Genomic DNA, 24,862 nt, shown 5'->3' with positions numbered 1-24,862 from the left:
TCTGGAGGCTGACCAGCCCCAGCTACCTCAGCCTGGCCTCACAAGAGGATTCTCATCACCTCTGAGCCCTCCATTGGACAGTGACATAATTTGTGACCATAGGTGCTACTCCAATGGAGAAGTTTCTTGAAATTGTGGAGTTCTGTAGGCCTGGAGGAGAGGACCCTGGGGTCAGATCTCATTGTGCTCTGCTCCCTCCTCCTGAGGGGCACTGAGGGCAGGTGTCCAGCTCTTCACCCTCACGACAGTGACAGGACTTGAGGAAAAGGCTGGAGCTGACTGAGTGGAGGTTTAGGTCGGATATCAAGGACATTTTTTTCACCCAGAGGGTGGTTGGGCACTGAAGAGCCTCCCCAGGGGAGTGGGCTCAGCACCAAGCCCATCTGAGCTCCTGGGGTGTCTGGACAATGCTGTCAGACACGTGTTGTGACTCCTGGGGTGCCCTGTGCAGGGCCAGGAGCTCTGATGGTCCTGGCAGGTCCCTTCCAGCTCTGAGCTTCTGTGTCCTTGCAGATCTGCCTTGCTGACAGCCCATTTGTCCTCCCAGAGCTGACCTCTGTCATCAGCCCTACACAGAACAGCTGTGGTGCCTCAGCTCTCACAGCAAACCTGCCCTGAAACAAGGCAATTATTAACCTTGTGTTAATGAGCAGATTATTTTGACCTTACACTGGGACAGATGAGGAACTCACTGCAGCATGTCTGCAGTCATTAATATTATTAGTATCCTGAGTTTCCCTCTGGCTTTCAGTGTCTCCAGCTCTTCCCCTGTGCCCTTGCTCACATCCCTGGCTGCCTATTCCCTCTTCTCCATGAAGTTTCTTTCCAAGACTCTGAGTGCAGACGTCCCAAGGCATTGGAGTTTCACCAAGTTTTAATTAGGCCTTTGTGTTTAGCTGGGTCCCTCCCAGAGGAGATACTGGGCTGTAGAGAATTGGGGAGAGGGCAAATCACCAGCTAGGAAAGTTCTGAATCTCAGGAGTCAGTCTAATTGCCGAAGTTCTTGTTAGCTCCAGGTAATTGCTCTTAGCTTTTTAGCAAACACAAAAGTTTCCTTTTCTGAAGGAACGGCGGGATCACATCAACACAAATCTAGATGAGACTGGGAATACTCCTCTCCTTTGGTGCTACACTCTTGTAACATCAGGGCTGGAGAGAGTTAGGAGTTTTTAAAAACTTGAGAACAGCTCCAGGGGCTGCCAGGACATTGCATGGTGTTGATGAGGCCAGCAGGCCCCTGCCTCCTCAGAGGCCTGGTTTACCTCTGCCCAGAGATGAACAAATCCCAGGAGCAAGGACCAAAGGGAAGAAATAATCACTTCCCAGCAAGAGACAGATCATGGGTACTGCTCCTGGCTGGTGTAAGTTCCTTTAACCAAAGCTGTTGCTCAGAAGTTCAAAACCACATGCTCTGGTGGAAAACAAAAATATCTGTAAGAGAACAAGCAGGGCAGGATGTCCTCCTCTGTCTCACAGTGTAAAATGGAGTGAATTCAGACTCCTGGGTTTTTCTGGAATCTCTCATTTACACCCTTTGCTCTTTGTAGTTTATTATCTCTTTATATTCTCACCTTGATGGCGAGCACAGTGACAGCAAAACATGAATGAGTGTCCTGGAAACACTCAGACCAAAACCCCTCTTTCTCACCATCACCAGCACATAAAGAAGTAGATGAAAATGCTTCCTCTCCTATCAATGTACTGATTCCCTTTTTCTCCCCAGAATCTCCATGCAAACACTAGGGGTTTTCATTGCTGAGCTGTGCTTGCACAGAGCCAAGGCCTTTCCTGCTCCTCACAGTGCCCTGCTGGCCAGGGAGGGGGAAGGAAACCTGTCAGGGATGAGGAGAGACAGGGAAGACTTTGACATGGTCAAAGAATCTGATTTTATCGTGGGACACAAACACTTATATACCATTTTAGGGAGGCTAGTAATGTTTTACTACAGTGATTGTGTTAAAGATCACATAAACAAACTTACACATTTTAAACATCTCTTGCTTGCAGGAGTCTGATGTAAATGAGCCAGATCTCAGACCCAAGAGTGAAAACAATGTGGGCTGAAGAGAGAAAAACAAGAAGGATGGGACTGAATGGGCTGGGGCTGTAATTGGACAATTAAGTTCAATATGCAAATAGGTAAAAAATCATAAAAGCGAGAGACCCTATGACCAGTGGGGTATTTTGTGACCATTTTGGGTCCATCTGAAGGTTTAGCCCTGGCTGGGCTCTATTGAGGCCTCCTAATAAATCCCAACTTTACTCTTTAGCTCCTCTAATCTCTGTTCTAGGTCAGCCTTCACAGGGCATGAGAGGGGCCTGGACAGGTTTGAGGGATGGGCTGGGCCATCTTGTGATCTTCAAGGCCACGTGCAAGGTCCCACATGTGGGTCAGGACATCCCCAGCACAGGAACAGTCTGAGTGCCAATGAACTGACACTAACCCTGAGGAGAAAGATGTGGGGCTTTGGGGAGGGGATGGAAACTCAGCATGACCTGGCAATGCATGCTTGCAACCCACAAGGCCAATTTCATCCTGGTCTGGATAAAAACATGGCCAGCTGTAGCCTTGCAAATAACACTAGATACTTTGGAGAATTAGAACAGAAAGATGAAAGATGCATTGTAGTAGGACCCACGAGGGGTAATTTTAGATGATTGGCTTTAAGGCATTTACAGCATGGTGTGGCAAAAGCTGGTAGGCCAAGAAACTTGGCTTATAATGTATTGTAATTAAGAAATAATTGGCTTCTGATTGTAATGGTGTGAATTATAACATCTGTATTGTCTCACCCTTCACGTGAGACTGAAAATGCAATAAAAGTCTTTAAAACTCCTCTCAATTACCCCATCTCTGAGTCAGAAAAGGGATTAATCTGACAGACAGCAGGTCGAGGGAGGTGTTCCTACATTACTTCATGCCAAGCCTGCTCCTCAGGCTCATTCAGTCACATACTGTCACCAAAAGTTTCCTGATGTCTGACAGCAGTGAAACATCTTTGATCTGGTACATCTGATGCCTTGAGAAGGCTGAGCTAGAACAGAGACTGGACAGAGCTAAAGAACAAAGTAGGGATTTATTAAGAGGCCTCAAATAGATTCACCTTGGGAAGCACAAGCCAAAATGGTCACAAAATGCCCCACTGGTCACGGGGTCTCTCATTTTTATAAGTGCTGCTCCATTTGCATATTGGAGTTAATTGTCCAATTACAGCCCCAGCCCATGCAGTCCCATCCTTCTTGTTTTTCTCTCTTCATTCCACGTTGTTTATGCCCTTGGGCCTGAGATTTGGATCATTTGTCCTTGGTCCCCAGCTAGAGCAGGAATTGTTTTGTCTCCCTGCTCTGTGCAGAGAGCTCACCATCCCCTCATGTGAAGTCCAGACCCACACCCTAAAATGACACAGAATCTGAAAAATAGAAAAGCCAAAACCTGAGGCATCACATCCATAGTGTAACTTCTGTTTAAGTTCTCCTTTGTGCAGAGCACCCCTGAAGATTATTTCAAGCTGCTGCTGTTGCTGCTGGCTGCCAGGCAGGGAGAGGCTTGCAGTGAACACCACGGGCAGCAGATGGGAGCAGCAGCCTGGATTTGCTGGATTTGTGCTGCAGGCAGCACCTGGAGAGACAGGAATGCCAGCTGCTGGCAGGAGGAGCTGGGGGAGGCTGCGTGGGGGTGGTTCAGCAGAGCTGCAGAACTGTGTCACAAGCACTGCTGGAGGCATTTCTGGAGATGGCTTTGTGTACAGCTGCAATTACCTGGCAGTGCAGAATAGTGTGTAAGGCTGACCTGTCTCCTTAGTTATATTCACTTCTGCATCACAACCTGCTCTGGCCTCATATTTTCCCACTACCCCAATCTAAAGACTCTGGTCTTTTCCACTCATTATTCAGCCATGTCCATAACAATTTTTTTAGAAGCCCGGATTTTCTGTGCCCTGGTCCTGTCAAACCTGACCCACAGCATGAATCTCTGTTTAGAGGCCATAACTTCCATGCTGAGGCAGTGATTTACCATGCTAGAGGTTAGGTCATCCCAGAATGATCCATCCTGATTCATGTGTGACTTCCTGGCCTGCTCCACCTTATCAGCTTGGCACTTGTCCACATTCACAGCCAGTCCTCCTGTCACCATCATATTGTCTGCAAAAATCCCTTTGCCAGGATTTCTCTCCTGGGAAGCTGAGAAGCCTCAGAGAAAAAGGAAAACAATAATTATCTCGTTTGCTTCTGCTGTGTTTTGCTGCTTTGGAATGTGGTAGGTGATTGTTTCATTGGTTTCGTGTGAATTGTTTTTACTTATTGGCCAATCAGGGTCCAAGCTGTGTTGGACTCTGGAGGAGAGAGTAATGAGTTTTTCTTTAGTATCCTGGCAAAAAAAAAAAAATTCCCAAAAATATAACAGCAACAGGTTTAGTAGTCCCTAGCTAAGGAGACCCACTTTATGTGAGAAAATGTGTGCAGTCCTACAAACAGAGGGAAACTTCCTTCGCCCCAAGCCTCAGTTTAGTGGGGCTGTGAAGAGAAAGGCCTCACATTCTTTGTTTGAGGAGCTTGCCCCTGGCTGTGCTGGCGCACAGGGCACATCCTCTTCACCTGGATGCTGCTGGGGCTCAGCTCTGTGTCCCAGTAGTACTCTGGGGACAGCAGGCGAGTGGGCTTGTGCTGCAGGAGGTACCTGTTGAGGTGGCTCTCGTGGTGCCAGGGGGTCTCAATGCCATTTTCTCTGTCCTGCAGCAGCCCTGCAGAGCAGGCTCGGGTCAGTTTGTACACCTCGGACACGCTGCCCCCATAGAAGCTGGCTGTGTAGTAGAAATCCCCTTGTCCCTCAGGGATGGCAGATTGTGAGTCAGGGTGTGTCTCGGAGGCTTTGTTGTCCTGCTGTGGGGTGACCTGCCAGGAGCTGATGGTGGCCACCAGGGCATCGATGATCTCCACGCCGATGTGTGCCAGGAGCTGGACGTTGATGTCCATGGAGTACAGATAGTCCACCTCGTGCTGGAACTGCCTCTGGATGTAGGAGCTGATGATGTCCATGCGGCTGCTGGAGATGTCCTGCCACCTGGGGTCCTTCTGCACAGGGATGACCAACAGGTGGTTCTCAGGGGCCATCTGAAGGTGGGAGATCTTCTCGGGACTGTCTGTGAACAGGTAGAAGATCACGGGGTGCCCAGCAAGGAAGTATTTGTTGGCAGAGCTCATGAACCCTTCTATGAACTGGACATCTCTAAGAGACATGGAAAGGAAAAGAATGGAGAGGTTCCTCCTGCTGAAGAATGACAGCTTTTCAAATAAATTTTCTTTGTCTTTTTCCATCCATTACTCCTTTTCATGGTGTTAGTGCGCTTTATTTAACATAGCTGCTGCCCTTCAGACCTTCCCCATGCTGCTGCACATTTACATTTTAGCTTTTCACAGAACAGGCGCCTTTCACCCAATGCTGCTCTCTAATATCACTCCATAATGTAAATATTTCCTCTGATCCCTCCCTGGCACTCTTTCTGCAGTGGAATATTTTAACTTCCTAAAGAGGATCAACAGAGAATCATGGAATGGTTTGTGTTGGGAGGGACCTTAAAGACCATTTCATTCCACCCCCTGCCATGGCAGGGACAACTTCCACTACCCAGGCTGCTCCAAGCCCTGTTCAACCTGGATTTGGGCACTTCCAGGGATCCAGGGGCAGCCAAAGCTTCTCTGGGCACCCTGTGCCAGGGCCTGCCACCCTCACAGTGAGGAATTACTTCCTAATATGTGATCTAAATCTACCTTCTTCCAGTGTAAAGCCATTCTCCCTCATCTGTCACTACCCAGTCTTGTAAAAAATCCCTCTCGCCTTTCCTGTAGGGCCCCTTTAGGTACAGGAGGGGCTCTAAGCTCTGCCTGGAGCCTTGTCTTCTCCAGGCTCAACAACCCCAATTCTCTCAGACTGCTTTCATAGGAGAGGGCAAAAATTATCAATTAAATAGTTTTGATTGCCTGAAGCTGCTGTGTAACTCAAGATGACAGTGGAGGTACAGGGTATAGAGTATAGCTCAGAAACTCAAAAAAGAACCTCCCCAAGCTGTAACAGTGTGATTAATGTTTTTACTAGAGCTAATATTTTGCCTTTAAACTCTTACAGAAACCAAATAAAATCTCAACTTCACAGAATTTTTCTATTTTTTAGTGCAGGATAGAGGGAAAGCATGTTAGAAATGTAGCAGCAGCTAGAATTTTTATTTAAATGGGCCAAAAATGCTAGTTATATTTCCAAGACTATTTTCTTGTCCTATTCAAAACAATTCCCAGCCAGCTGCCTTACTCTGGAAGGTGACACTGACATATCACATTTCTCCCAGTCTACAGCTGCTCACATTCAGTCTTTGGAATGTTTCTCACTTGTGCTCTGTGGCATTCACATTCTATTAAAAAAATCCCAGGATTTTTCTACTGGGAAGCTGAGAGACCTCAGAGAAAAGGAAAACAATTCTTATCTGATATGTTTCTCCTGTGTTGTGCTCCTTTGGAATGTACTTGGAGATTGTTTACCTACAGGTGATTGTTTCATTGGACTCTGGTGTGAGTTGTTTTGACTCATGGGCCAATCAGGGCCAAGCTGTGTCAGGACTCTGCTGAGAGTCACGAGTTTTCATTATTATCTTTTTAGCATTTAGAAGTATCCTTTCTGTATTCTTTAGAATAGTTTAGTATAGCATTCTTTAATATAATATAGTATAATAAAATAATAAATTAGCCTTCTGAGAACATGGAGTCAGATTCATCATTCCTGCCTTCATTGGGGCATCCCTTGCAGATACAATAGTGCTCCACCAGCAGTACTGCAGAGAGGTGTAACTATTTGACAAGAAAAAAATGACAAACCAATACTTTTCAACAGCAAAAGTGACCACTCCAGTGACCAGGTTCTTCTGCAGATATTGAGCGTCCAGGATGTCTCTGCTGAAAGTGCCTTCCCAGACAATTGGAGCCAGCCATGGGGTCAAGACCAGCACATCCCGTCTCCTGCAGGGGGTGGGAAGGAAAGCAGGGTTGAGATGGCCCAGGAAATTCATCAAAACAAACACAGATATAACACTGACTTAATCATTCCAGTCTCACTTTGAAATCAAGAAAGTACTGTCAGCAAAATCTGAGATATCACACCAGACTCCATTTTCTTCATGGTGGAAAAAGCCCATTTTTTATTCACATTACACATTTTTATACTCGTGTGTGACTCCAGTTGTTCAGTAGCTTTCTTGTTAGTTTATGTAGTAGCTTACCTGTTAGTACTAAGCTACTTACAAGTAACAAGTAGTAGTTACTACTAAGCTACTTACAAGCAGCTTACTTGTTACTTTATTGGTTAGTAAAAGGTATTTTATTGGTCTATTAAGTCTCTCTGCTCTTCAGTTGTTGACATTTTTTTCACTGCTTCTCATGGGTTAGATTAAATGTTTATGCAGTTGCTGGTGTTTTTTCACCCAGGAATAGATTGTTAATGTTATTGAACTGCTCACACCACGATTGCTTTTACACGGGAACTTGCAAAGTGTTATCCTGACAAGGCCAGCCAGTAATTTAACGGAGCAGGCCTGATTTTTTTTTTATTTCTTTATAATTTTTCTATCTTACTGCAACATCAAGCCACCTTATCCTGGAGCAGACACCTGCACTAGGTGTCTGTCCTTGATTTTCACCCCCCAGCTCCCAAGCTGTCACTCAGAGGAGCTTTTCACAATCATTCATCCCTTCACACAGAGCCCAGCACATCCTCCCATTGTTCCAGCCTGTCTCTCCTGGAAAGCTCTCAGCCCTCAGCTGCACTGTTCCAGATGTACAGCTCTCCATATATATATATATATATATATATATATAAAATAATTATATTAATTAATAATTATTCAATGATTATCAATAGAACATATTTAGATATAATATAACAACACCATAATAAGATTTTATATAGTTATTAAATAATTATTTCTATTCTAGTATTCAATAATTCAATTAATTATTATATATAATAATTAATAGTTGTTCATAATTCTTAAACATGCAAGACTAAAGATACCCAACAAAGTATTTGTGTTGTGTAAAAATCACCATTTAACGGATATATAAATGCAGGAAAAGTCTCATTCATGTGACCCTTCATCCTATTTCTCAAGAAACTTGAATTCATCCCCTGGTTGTATCACATTAGGTGGGCAGATTCCAATTTCCTCTCTGAGAAATATCCCTCTTAAGGAAACTGGCTGAAGGACTTCATGAATAATTTCTTTCTGCCATCATAATTCAAATCTTCACATCCAATTCATCACAGATTTCTGAGTGCAGCACAGATTTCTGCTCCTTCCCTGAGCGTGGATGGAGGCTCTCCAGCTGGGCTGTTGATCTCCTCCTCCTTTGCAAAGAGGAGGAGGAGGAGATCCCTAATTTGCTCCCTAATTCCTTTGGGATGATGGACAGGTATTTCCCTGATGCTTCCTGGGCTGTTGTTTACTGCTTTATCTCAGAAGAACATCTCCTTCCCACTGGGAATGGAGTTTACAGCTCTGCTAGTTAGCCTTCCCTGAGCGTGGATGGAGGCTCTCCAGCTGGGCTGTTTATCTCCTCCTCCTTTGCAAAGAGGAGGAGGAGGAGATCCCTAATTTGCTCCCTAATTCCTTTGGGATGATGGACAGGTATTTCCCTGATGCTTCCTGGGCTGTTGTTTACTGCTTTATCTCAGAAGAACATCTTCCCACTGGGAATGGAGTTTGCAGCTCTGCTAGTTAGGTCAGCTGTCACTGCTGGAAAGGAAGGGGTGGGAATATTTTCAAGCTCAGAAAGATTTATTGCTCAGACAAACATCAGTCTCAGGGGCTGTGAGCTTTTAGAGGAGCAAGCATTCAGCCATAGCTCAAAGTAGTCACAAGTTCTTTGTTACAAGGCAATATACAACTTTTTAACCCAATGGACAGTTGCCACAGGATTTACTTTGCTTTTCTAACCCTTCACCTGTACTCACTTCTGCTGCACTGTGGATATTTTTACCCAATGATCTTCTAACTCACATGCACACATTGGCTTTTATTATAAATTCTAAACTCTCAGTTTATTTTTTACAACCACACACTTTTTATTTTATATAACCTTTCACCATCTTCCCAGTCCAGTTTCTCCCTTACTTAAGGCACATTCTCACCTACGACTATAGAAATTCAAGTTTATGATTTTTTTCTGCTTAATGTCTGTATATTGTATTTATACATATAATTATATATATTATTTACATTGAAGATATATGTAAATATTTTAATATATATTTATTATATAAAATATATTTCTATAAATAAATTTATTTATATTTCTATATATGTCTATATAAATATAAATATATATAAATATATATATAGTTTATATATAATAGAATCTAAATTTTTTCCAAGGTTACAGATCAAATTTTTCAGTGTCTGTGGAGATTTCTGGTTTTCTGTTCCCACACTCAGCCAGGCTACTTTCCAGAGCAGATGGGAGATTGCTCTGCTCTGAGCTGAACAGTCCCAGCTCTCTCAGCCTTCCCTCATAGGAGACAAGCTCCAGCCCTTCATGATTCTTTGGTAAACCCTCTCCAGTATGTCCATGCCTCTTTTATTACTTTTTTTATTTTGTTTTGATTTTTTTTCCTACTGCAAATGGCTCTATAATAGGCAATTCCAGAAAATAGTTTATCCCAGTGACCTAAATGTTAATTCCACAGGTATTTAGACATCACGTATGATGCTGACTGCCACCACAAAAAAATAGTACCAGCCAAGGCACCTTGTTTTTTAGCTTCTGAGTGGTGACAGAGGATGCAAAAAAATGAATTATGATAAAATTAAACCAAAATATTTTCAACATTCACCATCATGTATCAGTTTCCTTTCTGAAAGTTACAAATTAAAGATTGTTCATCTGTGCATTTCTGATGGTTTCTGGAAGAGTTGCTTTTCTAAAACGTCCTTTCCTGTTCATTTTGTCCTGCCCTCAGCTGTGCTGTCAGTGCCAGTCTGTGTCTCTGACATCAATGGGATTGCAGGGTCATGAAGCCAGAGCAGGTACACTTACCATGGGAGCATCAGAGATGTTTCATGCAACTCTGTTTTTCTGCAAATGAAAATTTAAAAAAATATTAGAAATATTATAGAGGGAGAAATAAAATATACATAAATGCATTGTGGCACAGAAGTTTCAGATTTTCTTTTTCTGAGAGATGAGCCCCACAAGAGATTTTTCAGTTTCAGTGTCAGTGTGCCTCCAGACTCCATCACAAACACTATTTAATTATTTATATAAGTTCATATACAATGTGAACTACATTTAACAGCTGGTGTAAATAGAGCTGAATGCAAATTAATCAGCTTTACAATTATTTTCAGCCTGTTGCTGTGGTGCATCTTGGGGAAAATCCAGTTTTACTTCTACACAGAGAGAGCCTGGTCCAGTAAGACCAAAGACCTTGTACTAAATTTGTGTTTTTCTGACAGGTTTATGTCCACAGGACACAGAGCAGAGGTCACTGCTCTCCATTCTCATTGCTTGTGCAGGCTTCTGTGGATGGGTCACTGACTGGGAACCCACCAGTCTTGATTCCTAGATTTTCCACCAGGAAAAACAGGTTCTGTAAAGTGGGAACATTTACTAAATGTAACAGATTAAACAGGCTAATAGAGGGAAATTAAAAGAATCACATGTACACAAAACCAGAAAGATATCTAGCCATATAAACTTTTTTTGTTTTAGGGTGGTGGTATGAAAATGTTCTCATACTGCAATCTTTTAAGTTTCAAATGAATGACCAAAAAAATGCATTGTTTTTGTCATATTACTTTATTGGCAATAAAGTTTATTTCTCCCCATGTCATATATGCTGGAGTCCTTAGAGCAGCATTTCTAGAGAATTACACAACTGTGTGTTCTAAAAGAAGTGATGAAGAGGGGAAACTGAAGAAAAAAGAGCAGGGGGGATAAGACAAGTATAATTCATAATTAAAAAAAAAAAAAGAAAATAGTAAAAATGGTTCCGTTAAATGAAACTAAGCACTAAAACCCCAGGAAGTTTCAGGTAAACTACCAGGTTAAACTCTTTCTTGATTCTATATCTGGAATCTTTTATGTGGACAACACTAAACCAGAGGGAACAGACAATATGCCAAAGGGCCCACATTTTTTTAATGAATACAGAGGAAGCCTGGACGAGTCCCTGGTTCAGAGACAGCAGCTTCCAGACATCCAGATCAGTGGGATTAAACTCCTTTTTCACTGCATGATTTTGGGGGAGCTGCACCAGTGGATTCCCATTTGCCCACATGAAGTCTCAGGACTCTGAGCCTGCTGGCTGGGCTCACCCTGTGAGCAGGGTGGCTCACATCAAAATGGAAATTAGCACTTCTAGGGCAGGGATCTGGTGCCTGAAAATGAGTATTTTCAGATAAGTGTTGTCCTCATGGTCTGGAATGGTCCTTTGGTAAACTCTCTCCACTTTGTCCATACCCCTTTTATTACTTTTTTATTCTGTTTGGGTTTGCATGCAGAACTTACAGCACTGAATCCTCTTCAGGGGAGGCTTTGTGTTCCTGGGCTGTGGCTGGGGAGAAAGGGTAGTGGTACCTTGGACAGGATAAGAAAGCAATGAGTCCATGATAAAAACAAAAATCAACCTCTCCTCCACTTCCTTTGTGACTGAAATGATAAAATAAATCTAACAGAACACACATTTGTGGGGTCAGTATGGTGATGAGCATTTGCAAATCTCAGCTGTTTCAAGACAGGATGTGAAAAATGTGAATTTTATGATTGGCTTTTTGTAAATATTAAAATGAATATTATATGTGTTATGTTTGAAAGTTATGCTGTATTCATTTTCTTAAGTAGTGTGTTAAATATAGTTTTAGGTTATAACATAATGATAAAATAGAAACTATGTATGTGGGGTATTTTTTTAAAGAAAGGAATGAGGTACTCACACCAAGATAGCAGCCACAGGACTCCTAAATCTTTCAGAGAAAGAGAATTTATTGCCCTGTTATCAGAAGACACTAACTTCTCCTGCCTCCTCAGCCCTGAAGAACCATCAGGAATCAGAGGAAGAAGCTGACACTGACCAGACAGAATCCTTTGTCTGAATGGAATTTATGCATCATGTATGAGGTGTATGAATATGCAACAGGCTGTTGCTTTTAAGGGTTAATCCTCTGTTAATGTGGGTCCTTTTTTGGGCTTATTTTGCCCAGAAGGAGGTACCCAGACTGTCTGTAACTCTTTGTTTTCATTGTCTCATATTGTCCTAATCCTAATTGTCCAAATTTTTATTACTCTAACTATATTACTATTTTTATAACCATTTTATTACTTTTAAAATTTTAAAAACAAGTGATTGGCAGTTTTCACACAGGAGTTTAGCCTAAAGTTATCTGAAGATCAATTAACTCTGATGATCTAATGATTTAATTTGCCCCAGACTACTTGCACCAAATTAAATGTGTGTGCTTTGCAGCAGAGTTTGGTCTCAGTGGATGTTAGAACTGCCTGTGACTCTTGAAGCCAGGTGCTCACAGCATCGCTTTGCTCTGGCCATTCTGTGAGATCTGAGTGTAATTTTAAACAAAAATGTGAGCATTTGTGCTCACATTTGAGCATCTGGTACTCTGCTGCAGAGAAAGAGTGGCTGAAAATTTGTCCTAATTCCTCCAGTCGGAACAGATCTTGAATGTTGCCCAGCCAACTCTGAATTAACCCCCTCTGGTCTGATTTCAGGCTCCAGAGCACTGAATACACACCATGAAAAGCTTGTTTAGATTGAAGAATACTTGAAAGCAGGTGAGGGGTTGTTCATGCATACTTTCTGTTCCTTATTTTAGAAGAAAAACTACTTTCAGAACGAATAGTCTAGTGAAACAACTAAGAAATCCTTGCAGCAAACTTGACAACCAAGGGAGACTCAAACCAACCATAAATAAATGCAGCTATATCAAACACAGCTAAATCCACTCCACAGAGTTCCAGCATCCTTGTGCTGGTCTGGAGCACAGAGGTGAGGGATGTAAACATGAAAACACACACTTGGGCTCACAGGAATACACAGAGACAAGTAATCAGACTTTTAGAATTTCACAGAAAAGGTTAAAAATGTCCACACCTTGTTTTGAATGTAACAGGGGATTTTGAATTTAGCTTTGTGTAAATGCTCACACTGTAGTTGCATTAGTTAGAAGAAATCTGCCTCAGTCTGGGCAATAGAAGGAAATGCTAGTTGAGAATAATTATCAAAGGTTAAACACCCACCAGATTGCACCAGTGATCCCTGCTGTCACTAGAATAGCCAGTCCATGTAATTTTGTGATTCTCATCTCCTTAGTGCTGCAAAAAAGATTGGGAACTCTGGATTGACAGCAAAGTGGGAAAAAAAAAACCAAACACAAACACAAATAGGCAGCAAATACTGTAGTTATTAAATACTGGTTAAGTCTTTTGGTTTGCACTGCAGGTCTGGACATAATACAGAGAAAAAAATAGTTTTTCTAGACAAAAAGTTGTTTATATATATATAAGTGTTATAGGTATATATATATAAGTGTTATATATACCTATATACATCTAGGTATATATAACACATACTACATCTTTACACACTTTGCTACACACTGAGCTCTCATTTTACAATAGTATAGTAAACCATTTTGAATTGTTCAAACCAATAATTTTCATTTCAGATTTTCTCTGAATCAGGTTTTATTTTTTCCCCAGACAGTGCCGTGCCTTCTCTTCTCTTCTCTTCTCTTCTCTTCTCTTCTCTTCTCTTCTCTTCTCTTCTCTTCTCTTCTCTTCTCTTCATTTTATTTTTTTGTCTAGTTCTCCTTTTCGACCTTGCTTCCTTGGGTTTCCTGCTCTGTCCCTCACTGCTGCAATTCTCTTTCTTCCTAAGTTGAATGTCACACACTCCTTTTCTCTGGGTCAGCTTCTCCATCCCTTCTGGGGCTGTTCACAACTGGGGTTCAGCCACATCTTCCCTTGTGCCATCCTTCTGAAAACACTCTCTGGGGCATTCTGTTTGTCAGTATTACCACCCCCTGCTTTCAGCACCTGCTCCTGCTGCAATCCTTTCTCAGCCTGACTCATTATATTGCAGTCCTAAAGCCATGAGTTCTACAGCATTTCACTAACAAGCTACAAAATGGCCCCATATCCGTTGCTACAAGGTCTTTTAGGAAAAAAACCTATCCAATTAAAAAATTACACCTAAATTATTTTTACTTTTAACCCAACAACCAACCATTTGTGGCCCACAATGCAGATTTTTTATCCAATTACATAAAATCAGCCAAACCCATGGAGAAGAAGGAGGAAAAGAAGAAGAAGGAGGAGAAGAAGGAGAAGAAAGCAGGAGGAGAAGGAGAAGAAAGAAGGAGAAGAAGAAAGAAGGAGGAGAAGAAAGAAGGACCAGTCATCGCCCTAGAACTTTGCCCTTGCTCTATATCTATTACTATATTTTAAAACCTCAAACTCTAAATTTTCCACCCTGTGATATTACACACTTCTATTCAAACTCCACACCCACAATCCCAGTTCTATCATTCCATTTTGGAAGCTTTCTCCACATCCTCAGGTCAATGCAGTGTTCTCCTGGGGTCAGAGCCTGTCAGCACGGAAAGTCCAAAATTCTCATTTTCCAGGGTTCCAGCACTCACCTGTGGATCTGTCAATGCTCACACCTCAGCAGCTGCTGCTCTCTGCTGCTCCCAGCCCTGCTGAACCAGAACCAGCTCTCAGATCCTTCTGTGTGTGTCAGCCCTGGGCTCGGGGCCAGGAGGAACCTCCACCCCAATCCTCCCCTTTTGTGGGAGTGCAGTCACCTGAGCAATGGGGAAACAACAGGAAACCTGCAGCAGCCAGTTATTCCCTACCACTGCAACCTTTGTGGGTTACCTAAAAGCAGAGGCGAGACAAAATGAAAGGGATAAAAAGTGGTTATATTGATTGAATATAGGTGTGTGTTTAATATTTGGGTGTCTTCTGTCTGGGCTGTATCTCACTCTAAGCTGGAGGCACGTGCAGGGAGTTGGATTTCCCCTCTGGAAATATTACCTAATATTTACCTAAATATTGCCTAATATATACCTAAAATATTATTGATACTTAATGCTTGGGTACTACTTTCTTTGTGGAACCTCAAGTAATATTCAAAACCAGTGCAATAATTATTTAATGTCATGGTTGAGATGGAGACAACACAAAGCAACACTCCATTTTCAGAAGGCTTCAAATTGTTTTTATTATAGCCTGCATGCTTTTTATACTTTCTTACAAAACTCATATGTTTACACTTTACTCATTGGTCACCAGTGACAAAGTGCTCATTGGAACAGGCAGTTGCAGGTTTCTCTTATTTATCCTTCTTTCTTTCTTGGTTTCTGCATCAATGACCTTGGTAGGAAATTCTTTCAGGGGTAAACATGGATCCTCTTCTTAAACTTCCCTCTCGCTCACAGAAGTTGCTGTAAAACCTCTTCCACAATTTAAAGTACAGAGAGACTAAGGCACTGATAAGTGAAGAGTTTTAGTGCTCAGAGCTCCCCATCATGAGCCACCAGCAAAGTACAAATGTCCTGAGTTCTGCTCTGATGCCTTGTCACACACAGCAGTGACTTGGGAGAAAGGAAAAAAAAAGTATGAATAGTGCTACAATAATTAGCACATAAAAAAATTAGCAAGCAAACAACCAACCACCAGCAGAGCAACACCTTCCATGAGGTTTAGACAAAAGAGAGGAAATTATTCCCTCTAATTCTGTTCCCAGCTCTCTTGGGCTTTGAAGGGTAATATACTGAGAGATATTTTACCGTCCTGGGAAATCTTAGGCTCAGCTGAAGTGACAAAAGCCTGCAGGAACTGTTTGTGCTCACAGCTTTTAACAAAGCAGCCACCAACAAAGCAGCTTCCAGCCTGGAGAGAAACTGAACAGCACAGGGGTAAGGTTTAGCTAAATGGGGGAGAGAAAAGCACAGATATGATCTCTTGTTAGACAAAAAGCCTTTCATTTCTTTAGGTTTGTTAGAGGTGTTTCTTCTCATCTGATCTCAACTAAGCTCTGAGAATTCCAAGACAGGTTGTGAGTGTCTTGGAAATGGCATTCCCAGTTCTTATCAGGAACTGGAGCAACAAGGGGGAATGGTTTCAAACTGAAAAGGAACAGGTTTAGATCAGATATTGGAAAAAAAATTCTTCCCTGGCAGGGTGGGGAGGCCCTGGCACAGGGTGCCCAGAGCAGCTGGGGCTGCCCCTGGATCCCTGGCAGTGCCCAAGGCCAGGCTGGACAGGGCTGGGAGCAGCCTGGGACAGGGGAAGGTGTCCCTGCCATGGCAGGGGTGGCACTGGGTGGGTTTTAAAATTCTTCCAACCCAAACCAGTCTGGGATTCTGGGAGTCTGGGATGCTGTGATTCTGGGATTCTCTGATGCTCTGAGCAGTTTTCAAGAGAAACGTGGACATGTTTCTCAAAGTGCGAGAGAGAAGAGAGAGGGATTTCTTGGAAAGGAAAACAGAGCTGGATTTAACAGATTAAAAGACAGAAATATGGAAATTTCTTATTGTACTTTATGTGCTTTTAAAAATCTTAGAACCTCTGTTGAGAGCATAAGTTAAATATAACATTTCCCTCACTCTGTGTTTTCTATGCAATAGCAGGGCTTCTGGGCATGTTCATGTGGTAAAAAAGGCATTTTTATTCTACTTTCAGTGGACTAGAATGTAAAAAAACATTCACCATTATTTTTACATTGAAAAGCTTAATTCTTGAAATATGGAAATTATCTTACTGTGCCACCTGAGACTGCTGTGTTAGTTGAGGACAGGTACCTGAATTGCTCCAATTAACCACCCTTCTAAAATTGTAGTAGTGCTAGTCAATATTTTAATGTGCTATAAGGTAGATCTGGATTTTTAAAAGCCTATAATAGAATGGGGAACCATAATTTTTCTTTTCTCTTTTTGATATCCTTTTGGTTCAGACACTTTTCTATTATGGTTTAGATTCTATAGCGTGCTAAATCACTTAAACTAGGTTTTTTTCCTTGTACTGCTTGAAACTGGAAAATGAGTTACCTGTATTTCCTGTGAGAATTTACCACAGCTTAAATCTGATGGAAGGCTGGGAGACGTGAAAGCCATCCTTAGAAATGAAATTGTATTTAGTATTCTGTCACTTTATTATTTGGCAGCAGTGATGTACTTGTAATGAAATATATAAGTTATGTAATCAGATTGATTCTACACAGATTATCCATATGCAAGAGAAAAATCTAATATGAAGTAAATATTTTGAATCTCAAAGACAAATAAATAATGATATGACAAAAATACATATTTATTTTTCTTCATAATATTAATGGATTTTTTCTCTTAATGTTTTATATGGAAAATATTTTGTTAGTAACATATACTGTACATCATTCTAGAAAGTAATTTGAGATTTGGATAGGAATGTGGAGGAATATGTAAAAAATGTTTGGAATCTTCCCTAAGAAGTAGAAAAGAAGAGGCATAAACATCAAACTTCAGGTATTTAATGAAAAATCAAGATTAATTCTATCAATTAATGCAAAAGAAAAATGATGGATGGCTACTGTAATTATTGTAGTCTAAGACTATGTAAAAACTTATTTGAGGGGACAAGTGGCCTATTTTAGTCAATTCATTGAAAATGAGAGAAATTTTCAGCTGCACGGGTTCTTTACAATTTTGAAATAAAAACCCAAATGCATATATCCCTTAACCTTAGCAAACTTATTTAAAGTACTCTGTGTGAGAGAATAAACACTAATTTTCTTCTGCAAATATTCAGGAGTAAGTGAGACATAAACCAGCTCAAGTTTGCTGTGCATGAGTGCAGTCACTCAGCAGGACTGTGCTTCTGTCTGGGGTAGCTCAAACTGAGATCAAATACACATTTAATAATGTTGTCTCTTCCCCTCTGGCTGTGTTTTAAGTGAAGATAGGGGTAAGAAGGTCTGTGAAGAGATCAGTGAAGCCCAAATATTTTCTTGAAGCCAGGATTTGAATCACCAATCCTGCTGTAGGCCACAAAAAAAAAAAATCAGAAGTGGTAAAATAATAAGGAATGGTTAAATAATAAGGGATGTAAATTAAATAACTGGTGTGGAATGTTTTAAACTATGTATTTGCAAGTCCAGTATGAAGAGGGTGCTCGGGGGAGATAATACAAAATGTTCCCTTATTTCTTTCCTTTTTGCTCCTCATACATTCTATTGTATTTGAAGGGATTTTCGTGGCAGGGAGGAATGACAAATCTCACTCCATGTTCTCAGAAGGCCAATTTATTACTTTATTATACTATATTATATTAAAAATACTATACTATACTAAAGAATACAGAAAGGATACTTACTGAATGCTAAAAAGTTAATAATGCAAACCTGTGATTCTTTTTAGAGTCTCCACACAGCTTGGCAGTGACTGGCCAAAGAGTGAAAACAACTCACACCAGAATTTATTGAAACAATCACCTGTGGGTAAACACATTGTGGATGAGAAAAACACAGGAGCAGAAAATTAAATTAAAATTGTTTTCTTTTTTCTCTGAGGCCTCTCAGCTTCTCAGGTGAAAAATCCTGAGCAAAGGGATTTTTTCAGAAAATGTAAATACCACAACATTCCCGGTCTTCAAGATCATGCCACAAGAAAATGAAACCCACATCCATGAGTTTGTCCTCTTGGGATTCCCTACCACCAGAGAGCTCCAGGCTCTGCTGTTTGTACTTTTCCTCACCATGTATTTGCTGACTGTCACCGAGAACATCGTTATCATCACTTTGATCATAACCCACCCCCAGCTCCACAAGCCCATGTACTTTTTCCTGGGCCACCTCGCTTTCCTAGAGGCCTGCTACATCTCAGTCACCGTCCCCAAGCTGCTGCTCACCTTGGTGGTGAAGAACAAGAGCATCTCCTTTGCAAGCTGCATGGCCCAGCTGTACTTTTTCATCGCCCTGGTGTGCACGGAGTGTGTCCTGCTGGCCGCCATGGCCTACGACCGCTACGTGGCCATCTGCACCCCGCTGCACTACGCGCTCGCCATGGGCCGCAGGGCCTGCCTGCAGCTGGCCACGGGCTCCTGGCTGCTTGGCTTTTTCATCGCTGTGCTCAAGGTCTTCTTCATTGCCCAGCTCTCCTTCTGTGGGCCTGGGGTCATCAACCATTTCTTCTGTGACATCAGCCCGCTGCTCAACCTCTCGTGCACCCAGCGGCGCCTTGCTGAGATGGTGGATTTCATCTCGGCCTTGTTTACTTTGTTGATCCCTCTCTCCGTCATCATAATTTCTTACGCCTGCATAATCAGAACTGTTTTGCTCATTCCCAAGGCCCAGAACAGGACGAAAGCCTTCTCCACCTGTGCTTCTCACCTGGCTGTGGTGGTCATTTTCTTCTCAGCCACCCTCTTCATGTACGCTCGGCCCAGGAGTGTGAACTCCAGGGATCTCAACAAACTGGTTTCCATCATTTACACCATTGTCACCCCAATGCTGAACCCATGCATCTACTGCCTGAGGAACCAGGAGGTGAAGGACACTTTACTGAAGGTCTTGTGTAGCAAGAAACTCTCCAGAGTTTCTGCCTCTGATCACTAATGTAATGCTTGGGAGATTGTTGATGTGTTTACGGGTCCCAGGACAAGGGAAGAGATGAATCTGACTCCATAATTCTTAGAAAGCTGATTTATTATATTATGATATTATAATAAAGAATGCTATACTAAAGCTATGCTAAAAAGAATAGTGAAAGGAATACATCAGAAAGCTAGGAAAAGAATGAATAATAAAAACCCATGACAGACCACACAGCTGGACTGGGATTGGTCATTAAGTAAAAACATTAAGTAAAAACATTAAGCAACAATTCTCCAAATCACATTCCAAAGTAGAAAACAGGGAGAAGCCGAAGCTTCCCAGCTTCTCAGGAGAAAAAATCCTGGCAAAGGGATTTTTCATAAAAATATCACAGTGGCAGGAGCTGATCTTCCAACTGAATGTGTCTAAATCCTATGAAAGTCTAATGAGATTTCTACTTTGACAGAAATGGTTATTGGGGGTCTCTTTCAACATCAGTGCTTAACAATTCCTTCTCCCGAGTCAATCTGCATGTTCAGCTAAAATCTATGACTCTGTGAATGTAAAAGGTTTTTCTAACTGAACACATCACTCATCATTCCCAAGGAGTTAAAAAGGTAATAATTACATAACATAACATATGTTATGTAATTATTAAGTAACATAATTGCCTTCTCTTAATGCATTTTTTTGGTATACATCAAAGAACAAAATTGCATTCTGACCTTGATCCAACTCAATATGAAACTAGATTCAAGAACTTGAGGCATCAAATAAATAGTTATGTTGACTTTCTTCACAGGAATGAGTGAGGAAGGCAGTATTTCAGTGATTCAGATAAAAACAGTCATTTTAGATAGCTGTGATAGGAGACCATGAACCACCACTGAAAAGTTTCTTCTTCATTAACTTCACATATAACTTTGGGAAGTAGCTCAGATTCAGAAGACAAACATTTACTTTCGGGGAAGAGAGTTCATTTGCAAAGTTTAATTTCCATTTTAAATGCTAAATGAGCCTCCCGATTTTTAAATGTTATTTTCCTGCAGTCCTTCTACATCACATGAGGAGATATAAGCACTAAGAGAAGAATCAGTTGTCTAAACACAGATCATTCCTAAAGCAACATTCAGAGGAGAGGGTCAGGAAGAACTTTAAGGTAATTTAACACACAGACACAAAATCTTGCACCAGCAGGCCTGATGATAAATGATCCTGGGCTCTGTTTGTTACCCAGGACTCCATCAACATTACTGTGTCCAGTTAGGCACTTCCCACTAGAAGAAGGACAAAATGGACATTCCAGCAGAGTTACCAAATGACAGAAGGGTGGGAGCACACAGCACACAGAGAGGGACAGATGGGAGCAGTTTTTTAAGAAAAGAGAATGTTGAGGAGGTGTTTAGCTGCAGTCTGCCACCACCTGAAGAGGCTTGCAGAGGAGATATAGGCAATTCTTAATTGTGCATGCCTGAAAAGACAAAAGCAACGGGAACTTGTTCCAACAAATTAACTTCAGATAAGATAGAGTGATGAAGCACCACATCACAGTCCCAGAAAGGTCATGAAATCTCTGTCCTTTGAGCTTTGCAAAGCTTGACCTGACAAGTCCCTGAAAAACCTGACCACTCTGAAATGTGTTTGTGACAGCAGAGTGAGTTAAAATATTCTGGAAGTAAAGTTCTGTCCATCCAACCCAAGTTTTTGTGTGATCTGGATGTCAAATGGAAAAGTCTGTGGCATCTCAAACTGCAACAGAAATTGATGTTTAGGGAAGACAATCTGGTACCCACTGAGCAGATTTCAACACTGAGCAATATGTTCAATCCTATCCAGGGAATGGATGCTGTGCAGATGATCCATGTCACTCTTCCACTGGGGAGCCAAGAGCTGGGTGCAGTACTCCAGATGTGAATATATTTATAATTTCACTTCCCTTTTACAGCATAACTCTGCCCATGTCTGTTACATCAGCTGTGCCTTGTTCTCTAGCTGAGAGATGAGAATGTCAGAGGTACTGAAATCTCTCAGGAAAGCTGTTCAAGCACTGCTCTGACCTCACATCCAATGGCCTAAATAGCAGCTACTGAGGTGCAAATCATTGGTTTTGTCCCTTTTTATAGCTTGTCACTGTTAGACCACAGCACAGCCTCCAATATCCCATACTGAACAAACCCAGTAACTTCTTTTCATGGTGCGTACCCTGAGTCATATCTTCATACCTTAGCAGGCCTTGCTAAGCACCTCTCTAGTTTATCCACATTTTCCTTGAATTGCAGGGATCCCAAAATTGGTCCATGGTAGTTGGACCCTCACCAGCCTGACAGAAATGAGGTAAGAACACTAACTGCTCTCCCTTCTCCATGCTCTGACATTATTTTAAATAATTTTGTCTTCTTCATGAGATGCCCTTACATTCCTGAGCATGCACATGTGCCTTTGGCCAGAAGTTAGAATCAACAGCATACCATAAGGTATGTCAAATGTCACTAGATTCTTACATATTTACAAAATAAATCAAACTATGCCCTAACAGCCAAATAACTTCTGTAATTCCAGCTCTCCTAGATGCTAAATTCCCATTATCCTCACTGTATGAATGTAATTGTAGTCATGGTTCTGGCTTAAGGAAGATACCTGATTCACATGAGACCAGCTTGAGGGAGATTTTACACACAGCTGACCCAGGGACTGCTCCCCCCTGGCAGCATGGAGGAACCACATCAGGTTTTGTGCTTTTTGTGCTACAGAATCCTGCAGCAGCTCCCCAGCTCTGTTTGGGAGGCAGGTGACCTCCTCAGGTGACAGATCAATGTTAACTCTGATCCTCCTTTTGCTCTGAACATATTTCAACTATATGATAAAATTCAGAAAATGCATAGCTTGGCTATTTGTGTCTCTGAAGATTGTACACATAACTCCAGTGTGGGTACAACTGCACTTATCCAAAATCACTCACTCCAAAAGCCATTATCAGTTAAGGTTGCTGATTTAGATTAGGGCACTAAAATATTTTTCTAGATTGCCTTTTTGTAAAAGACTGCCATATCCTCTGCCTCAGGATATGTTTTTACTTTACTTTGCCCTACAAAAATCAGTAGACACTAGCAGGTATTATTTCACTGTTCAGTGTCTCAGAAAAAAAAAATCTTCAGAATTTCTTCTACTCTGCATGGAATCACAGAGGAAACAATAACGTCCCTCCTCTTTCTGTGATTGCTTCCTTTGGGAGGCCAGCTACAATTTCTGAATCAGACCTCATGAGACACCACAGGTAAATAAAGAGTTGATTTCTCTGTGCTGGTATAAATCACAGCACTGACGCATCAGCCCACACTTCAGCTCTGCCCCACTGATGACATTCTCCAGGAGCAGCCAAGGCAGTGGATTCCCACTACAGAAGGTGGAGAACAGTTTTGTTTTTTACAGCACAGGCTGAGCCATTCTTATTTTTGAAGGATTAATCTGAGTTAGCTGCAAACAAACCAGACCCAGAATTAGAATTTGCTTGCACTTGTGCTGTATCTGAGATGCTCTGTGTAGATGTAAGATTTGTGTAGATGTTAGTGTGCTCAGAGCCAGATACAGAAACCTCTAGTGGGCACCTTCAGATATGTTTGGAGGGTTTTGTTATTATCAAAATGAATATATCCTTGTGGTACTTCACATTTCTCTTAGAGTTCATGGAATATATATGATATAACTTTAGAAATGTTTAGATGTAGAAATTAAAGTGTTGGAAATGTGAATGTCTGCCTATAAGCTCATAATCTGTCACTTCTTTACACTGGATGGATAATATATTAGCATCAGTCACTATTTGTCTAAGGTGAGATTTGTAATATAGAGTTCATGGAATATATATGATATAACTTTAGAAATGTTTAGATGTAGAAACTAAAGCATTGGAAACATGAATGTCTGTCTATAAGGTCATAACCTGTCACTTTATACTGGATGGATAATATATTAGCATCAGTCATTATTTGTCTAATGTGAGATTAGTAATGTATATTTATCTCCATGAAATGTAAATTTGTCATGTATATTTATCTCCATGACATGTAAATTTAAAAGCATGCTTTAATTTTTAAAATGAAAAATTCTGAATTGAGCAGATGAATTTCACAAAGTTCATTTCTAAAAACCCAGCAAAAAAATGTCTGAGCTTTTATAGAGTCTTTAAGTGGTGATGTAACTTATGACCATGAATCTAAGCCTGGTGGTTAGGTGTCATTGTATTAATTTATTGCAGGTGGATAAGGTTCATCTTTCTTCCACAGGATGGGTGGGAGGAATGAAACCAAAGTCATGTATTTCATTCTCCTGGGTTTTCCCACAACTGGTGAACTGCAGCTGCTTCTCTTCTCTGCTTTACTTCTGGCTTATTTATTAACTGTGTTGGAAAACTTCCTTGTCATTCTCATCATCCGAAATAACCACAGCCTGCAAAAACCCATGTATTTCTTCCTAGGGAACCTGTCTTTCTTAGAGATCTGGCATGTTTCTGTCATTGAGCCAAAGATGATCATAGATGTCCTGTCTCATGACAAAAGGATCTCCTTGCAGGGCTGCATGGCACAGCTGCATTTCTTTGTGACTTTTGTTTGCACTGAGTATGTTCTGCTGGCTGTCATGGCCTACGACCGCGTTGTGGCCATCTGCAAACCCCTCAGGTATCCCCTCATCATGAGCCACAAGCTCTGTGCTCAGCTGGTGGCTGCCTGTTGGGTGTGTGGTTTGATCACCTCTTCCATCAAGCTGAGCTTTATAGCCCAGCTCTCGTTCTGTGATGTGGACAAAATCAATCATTATTTCTGTGACATTTCCCCCCTCCTGAACATCTCCTGCAGCGATTCCTCTCTGGCCGAGCTCGTGGACTTCACCTTGGCTCTGCTGGTCATCATGCTGCCTCTGTGCACTGTGGTGGCCTCCTATATCTGCATCCTGTTCACTGTGTTGAAGATTCCTTCTTCCCAGGGGAGGCAAAAGGCCTTTTCCACCTGCAGCTCCCACCTGACCGTGGTGATTTTGTTCTACTCCACCACTCTCTTCACCTACGCCCACCCCAAGCTCATGTACACCTATCGTGCTAACAAGCTGGTGTCAGTCCTGTACACTGTGCTTGTGCCACTTCTGAATCCTCTCATATATTGCCTTAGAAACAAAGAAGTCAGGGTTGCCCTGAGGAAGACTTTTACTTGCAGAAGAGACACCAAAGAAATCAACTGA

At 41.6% G+C, this 24,862-nt stretch overlaps 3 protein-coding genes across 3 annotated transcripts; 2 read left to right on the top strand and 1 right to left on the bottom strand.

Moving 5' to 3' along the window:
• Nucleotides 1-4,506: 4,506 nt before the first annotated feature.
• On the bottom strand, nucleotides 4,507-18,677 carry LOC120496584 (histo-blood group ABO system transferase 2-like). Its single transcript, XM_039697191.1, has 3 exons — nucleotides 18,670-18,677; nucleotides 6,871-7,005; nucleotides 4,507-5,227 (listed from the first exon to the last, which is right to left on the bottom strand). Exons 1-3 carry the CDS (start codon nucleotides 18,675-18,677, stop codon nucleotides 4,507-4,509), a joined length of 864 nt encoding a protein of 287 aa, XP_039553125.1.
• Nucleotides 18,678-18,694: 17 nt separating this feature from the next.
• Nucleotides 18,695-19,651, top strand: LOC120496583 (olfactory receptor 6B1-like). The gene has a single exon (XM_039697190.1). It carries the CDS (start codon nucleotides 18,695-18,697, stop codon nucleotides 19,649-19,651), a length of 957 nt encoding a protein of 318 aa, XP_039553124.1.
• Nucleotides 19,652-23,914: 4,263 nt separating this feature from the next.
• LOC120496582 (olfactory receptor 6Y1-like) lies at nucleotides 23,915-24,862 on the top strand. Its single transcript, XM_039697189.1, has one exon. The coding sequence runs from the start codon at nucleotides 23,915-23,917 to the stop codon at nucleotides 24,860-24,862; it is 948 nt and encodes a 315-aa protein (XP_039553123.1).

Source organism: Passer montanus, unplaced genomic scaffold, assembly GCF_014805655.1.
Source record: "Passer montanus isolate IOZ18808 unplaced genomic scaffold, ASM1480565v1 scaffold117, whole genome shotgun sequence".
NCBI classification, from domain to species: domain Eukaryota; kingdom Metazoa; phylum Chordata; class Aves; order Passeriformes; family Passeridae; genus Passer; species Passer montanus.
Note: the sequence above shows the minus strand (reverse complement) of the source record. Positions and strands in the feature narration are given on the sequence as shown.

Bases quoted from the DNA above. Each gene is read 5' to 3' on its own strand.
- LOC120496584 (XM_039697191.1), bottom strand. The intron at 5,228-6,870 runs GTATTGGTTTGT...CATGTCTCTTAG, and splicing joins GTCACTTTTGCTGTTGAAAA to AGATGTCCAGTTCATAGAAG.
- LOC120496583 (XM_039697190.1), top strand. From the start codon at position 18,695: ATGCCACAAGAAAATGAAACCCACATCCATGAGTTTGTCCTCTTGGGA.
- LOC120496582 (XM_039697189.1), top strand. From the start codon at position 23,915: ATGGGTGGGAGGAATGAAACCAAAGTCATGTATTTCATTCTCCTGGGT.